At 36.0% G+C, this 6,000-nt stretch overlaps 1 protein-coding gene across 1 annotated transcript in view; it reads right to left on the bottom strand.

Annotated features, from left to right (window-relative positions):
* Window positions 1–272: 272 nt before the first annotated feature.
* The window catches only part of LOC111048203 (serine/arginine repetitive matrix protein 2), a 33,329-nt gene continuing 27,601 nt past the window's right edge, over window positions 273–6,000 (bottom strand). Inside the window, 2 exon segments of the mRNA XM_039438122.1 lie at window positions 273–3,267; window positions 4,358–4,476. Of these exon segments, the coding sequence (XP_039294056.1) occupies window positions 772–3,267; window positions 4,358–4,476 (2,615 nt within the window). The 3' untranslated portion in view covers window positions 273–771.

The raw sequence follows: 6,000 nt of genomic DNA, 5'->3' as shown, positions 1-6,000 counted from the left end.
CTCGGAAACCGGCCCTATCTATCTAACTATAACCTGGATTATATAGTGTTACTGTATTCTGAACTACTGGACTGATTAACTTGAAATTTTGCATAAGATTCTCAATTTACCGAGGATGGTTATAGGCATATTTTTAATTCTTCAAGATTTTAGTAGGTGATGTTTTCAAATTGTCAAGTTTTTGATTAGATCCTTACACAGCACGAGTTTCCTTCTAGTAATTAATGATAATTAACAACATTTCAATACGGAGGTATAACAGTATAACAACATTTATGGTATCATATAATATAATTTATTGATGTAAAAAGTAAAAATGCATGTACTATTTGCACATGTACAAACATTCAACTTTATCCGAACATCATTTTTGTAGTCAAACAATAATAACTCAACTATAATGAGTATGTTGGTTTTCTCAGAATTAAAAATATGTGAATAACTCTCAATCTTAATACTGTAATTATCATTAAGGATATGACAAAACTATAACACTGAGATAATTATTATATCATTAAATTACTTGCAAAATTAGAAATACCAACAAAAGACATGGTACTGAAAGTATTAAAAAACTGAAAATCTATTCACACGACCTACATGCACAAGTACACATGTATAAGCGATAAAACAAAACTTTATCTCTCAATTTGCTTGGATAGTTTGAAATACACTAAGCTAAATGACTATATACCAGCATGCAGCTAAAAAACTGAAAATTGAATATAGTCTTTTCAATCTGCTTGCGTTTTTCTGTTAAAATTTCTCAATTCAATGCAGATTATGTGCTGCCATATCATCAGTATCAATACCCAGCATTGCCAACTCATCTAGTTCTTCTCTCTTCTTATCTTCAATTTTCTTTTTATCCGCTTCTTTCTTTTTATCTTCTTCACTCATTTCATTTTTCTCACTCTCCTTATTCTCTTCACTCTCCTTATTCTCTTCACTCTCCTTATTCTCTTCACTCTCCTTATTCTCTTCACTCTCATTATTCTCTTCACTCTCCTTATTCTCTTCACTCTTTTTATCCTCTTCCTTCTTTTCGTCCCCTCTATCTTGTTTCTGGTTGGCTTCCTGGTTCTTCCTAGCCACATCGATCTTCTCCTGAAGTTCTTTCTCCAGTTTTTCTTTCAGTTGTTTGAGATGCTTGCGTTTCTTCTGAGACGGTGCGTTCTTCTTCTTTACAGCCAGTTCTTCTTCTGGTTGGGTGGGTGCGGCAGGAGGAGTTGGATCGACGGTGGGGGTTTTAACAGGAGGGGGCATTTTGGGGGGTCCGGGAGGTCGCATTTTGGGGGGTCCGGGAGGACGCATTAAAGGTGGCCCCATGAGCTGGGAAATGCTCTGGATAGATCTGGAGGGAACTAGCACTGGTCCGGGAGGGCCCATTATTATTGGAGGAGGCATTTGCTGTTGTGGAGGTGGTATTTGAGGAGGAGGCATTTGCATTTGTTGGGGTGGTATTTGAGGAGGAGACATCTGCATTTGAGGAGGATGCATTTGCATTTGCTGTGGAGATGGTACTTGAGGAGGAGGCATTTGCATTTGCTGTGGAGAAGGCATTTGTTGCTGTGGAATTTGTGGAGGAGGCATTTGCATTTGTTGTAGAGAAGGCATTTGTTGTGTTTGGATTCGTGGAGGGGGCATTTGTAATTGTTGGGGTTGAATTTGTGGAGGGGGCAAATGTAGTGGTGGAATTTTTTGTGGAGGTGGCATTAGTAGTGAGTCTGCGGCCACAGGAACAGCACTAGTATCCTGAACTGGTGGCTCTTGGCCTGGATAGAGTATGCACAATGTGTCCTTGAAGTCTTGTGGAAGGTCTTTCTGATTGGGTGTGGCAGCACTCTCATCGTCAATGTCCATATCTTTGACAATGTTGTCATCCGTGTTGCGAACATAGAAGCCAGTAATATCTCTGGTGATTGTTGTAGATGAGGTGGAGAGGTGGAGGGTGGTCGAGGGGTCAGTTGGCGGTTCATTCTTCTCCTTCACTGCATCACTCTGCGGATCTGGACCGGCCATTTTGGGCAGATTTGGCCAAACCAACACTTCATTGGCTTTAGCTTGTTCCTGTTCTTTCTCTTTCTCGGCAAGTTCCTTTTCAATCTCAACCTTTTTCCTAGCCAAAACCCTGTTAACAAATGGCATTCTACCAATAAAGGGCAATTTGGGCTTGATTATCATCAGAGGTTTCTTGGCTGGTTCTTTTGCCACCTTGGCTGTCTTTTCACCAGTATTGTCTTCATTGTCAGATTCATCACTCCCCCCTGGCACCCATATTTTTCTGTTTCCTGTTGGCATCTTTTTTTCATTGATCTTTTCTGTTGCTTTCTCTGTAGAAGCACCAACTTTTAACAATTTTTTAGAACTCCCTGACTTACTTTTTTCTGAATTATCTGGTTTTGGAGATTTGGAACTGTCCTTTTTGGAGCTTGATTTGGAGGAGCTCGACTTGGAGCTTGACTTGGAATCATCACTGTCCCATCCCTTCCTGTTTTCCTTTCTGCGACTTTCAGATTGTTTGCTAGAACGTGCTTTCTCCATTTCTTCCCTGCGCTTGATTCGAGATTTCAATTCCTGTTTTTTCTGCAGCAATTCTTCCTTGACATCACCTTTTGAGCCAGACATCCATTCTTTCACGAGCTTGTCCTCGTACTTGTCATCAGAGTTGGAGCTGTGGTGGGGGGTTGGTGGTTCATTCCACCGGCTAGCAGGGGTCTTTGGATCATCCCAACGGCTCTTCACCTGTGGTACTGGCACAATCATGTCTGCCTTTGGATCTGACTCTCTTTCACGTTTCTTTTTCTTTTCTTTTATTTTCTTTTTAGCCTTGTCCTTTGGCTTTGGCTTTGATTTTTGTTTACGATCATGATTACTGTCATTGCTGCTGCTGCTGCTGGTGCTGCTACTACTGCTTGAACTACTCGAGCTACTAGACCTGGATCTCTTGCTTGATGATTTTTGCTTTGATGCATGTTTATCTTTGTTATTTTCTTCAATACACGCCTTGATCTGTTGACTTAACGATAGAGACAGCGCTGCTCTCAGCTGTTCCTTTGCATCCAATGCACTTGAAGACTTGGCAGTCTCCTGAGATGGCGGCTTCTTAATGGGAGCAATGGGTTGAGGTGGCTCACACTTCACTTGCTTTTCCTCCTTCTGCTGCTCAGCATCTTTCAGCCGTTTTTCATCTGCTTGTCGTTCATAAGCTCGAGACCTGTTGGCCAGCCAATCCACTTCCCAATTTGAATATTGATCGATGAAATCCTAGAAATGAACACAGATATGTCTTTGTAACAAGCTTGACAAGTTTACAATTTAAATATTAGCCAATGAAATACTAGAAATTAACACAGAAAATCTTTGTAACAAGCAAAGTCATTCAAAATTTAGATATTGGCTAATGAAATTATTTTGGAGATGAACACAGAAATCTCTTTGTAAGAGGTTATAATAATTCAAAGTTTAGATATTGGCAGAACGAATAACACGAAATATATTTGCAACAAGCCGAAGAAATTGACAGTAGTTCTAATGTCACTTAAATGTACAGCAGCATTGAAATGATACCACTACAGTAATGCATTCACTGTGGAGCACACAAGCACTTAATAAGAATCCTAAAGGAGAATGGAAGAGTGATAAATACTTCATCACTGATGAACACAGTAACCTGTTAGATCACCAAGCATTCACTAGTTTCCCTACTTGAAATTAAAGCATTTCCTCAAAAAGAGAAGGAAGGCAAATATAAAGTTTGCTCAGAAAATATCTTCTTACTTCTAAATATGACTACTATGGTCTGAATTTGAGTGTTAAATGAAAATTGACTAATGTATATGAAATGATGATGAATTGGATTTTCTTATTTCTTCATTGAGTTGAGTGAAGAATATAAGATATCTTGGTAGTGGCTCAGATTTGTGAGATTTGTCCAGTGTATGAACATAACCTGAAAGGTTCTGTTCAATTAGGTTTTAAAAATAAAAGGAAGGGTTATGGAGGTTAGGTTTCGTCTTTTAAATGGCAGTTTGTTAATATTAATTGAAATGTTTTGATAATTTTACATAATAAACCCAAATAATGAAAATCTAAAATACTCGAACATTTGAGATATCACACTTACGAATGACACCCGATATCTCTACAATAAAAAGTAAGGTTAACGATAAACAGAAGAATAATAGAAAGCTAAGAATAGAATGTTATCATTAGATTGAAAAGTGGATATCAATACAAAGCTCAAGAAACGAGGAAGTTAATGATGAATTAGAGAGTTATAAATTACAATAAAGACAGATATTTTGGAAAGAGGTTTTGAGACTCGACAGCATAAAATTAATATAGCAGTACTTACAGAGTAAGCTTTAGTGTGCTTTGCAGACTTGAGATGCAGTGAGGCACAGTGAAGGTCACCGATCCAATGGTCGCAAAGCTTACAATACCAGGCAGTCGAAGAGATGAAAAACTGCAGCCCTGAAAACACAAAAAATCCGCAATTATCATTTCAAAGCACTGGACAATTACAGACCAGATCTCATATTAGAGAAATAATCAAAGTGTATACGCCTTTGCTCAAGAAAAGAGTAAAACTATTCGCTCAACAATAAGGGAAATTTCTTCTTTGATCATTATATTCATTTTTAAGATATAGAACAAAATAATGCATGGGATCAAATGTGTAATAATTGTGAAGAGGATAAAGAATGACACAAAAATATCTTCTTTGAGTTGAACTTCTACCAAAATTTATTGAAGCAGACAAGATCATCTTGGTTTAATAATATTTTATCAAGATTTATTGATAATAAACAAAGTTGACAAAATTATCAATTGACTAGTAGTTTCAATACATTTTTATTCTGTTTTTTCGTTTTGCCAAATAAGTTACTTGTATTAATACCACATTTTTGTTGTTTAATACCACAAGTTTTTGTCCATTTAATAAAAAATTAAGGAGACATTTGATCATTACATATTCAATAAATAATGTTATTGACCATTATTTTGATCAAAATAAAACACATCGTTGATATGAACGACTTGATAGTGAAAACATACAGATATTTTTAAATAGTCATAACAAATTTTAACCAAAGAAAAGAAATGCACGTTGTAGGATATGGTTGAAGGATTATTACACCATCATTAATGAATTAAAACAGCTTTCATTCGAATCGTTTATTGAAATGTGTACAATATGGTCGTTAAATTCCGAGTTGCACTGGTTCCTTGTTGCTGAAAATAAAGACCAACCTCAAAAACATAACTTATTTTTCAAAGTTGTTGGAAAGAGAAGGCCGAAAGGAGGATGACGGACGAAAGCAGAGTGTTTGACAAAGTTATTCATGTCAATAGACATGCAAGGCATTGAACCTCCTTGAAGATAATCTCTTAAGACATGCAATGCATTGAACCTCCTTCAAGATAATCTCTTAAGATATGCAAAGCATTGAACCTCCTTGAAGATAGTCTCTTAAGACATTCAAGGCATTGAACCTCATTGAACCTCCTCTTAGAACATGCAAGACATTGGAACTCATTGAAAATGATTTCTTAGAAGTTATTACATGCTAAGCGTGGCTTGTTTGTAATAACGCACAATGAATTGTGATACGATTAAAATACGATATATTCGGCAAATCAAAGGCAGAAATAATACAGTATTTTCCCTATATTTTACAGCATTAATAATATAATGATTCTAAGCAATACTTAATCTGCCTTAAACACAAATTATTATTGATAAGTTGAAATCTTATCAACTTAATACTACTAGATTATATTAAGAGTTACAAATATCAGGGTCATTAACGAAGAGTTAATATCTATTTCTCATCTCTTACAATAATAAAATTGTGAATGTTAAATACAAATAGATAAAAAAATATGAATTTCAATAATAATTAGAGTTATGATATTCAAGCTAAATAACTTATTGTAAAGTTTATCGTTAAAACTAGTTACAAATTTATTCAAAATCATGCTACTATTACAATA

The sequence above is a fragment of the Nilaparvata lugens genome, chromosome 11 (genome assembly GCF_014356525.2).
Source record: "Nilaparvata lugens isolate BPH chromosome 11, ASM1435652v1, whole genome shotgun sequence".
Taxonomy (NCBI): Eukaryota; Metazoa; Arthropoda; class Insecta; order Hemiptera; family Delphacidae; genus Nilaparvata; species Nilaparvata lugens.
This window is presented reverse-complemented; position numbering and strand designations above follow the sequence as displayed.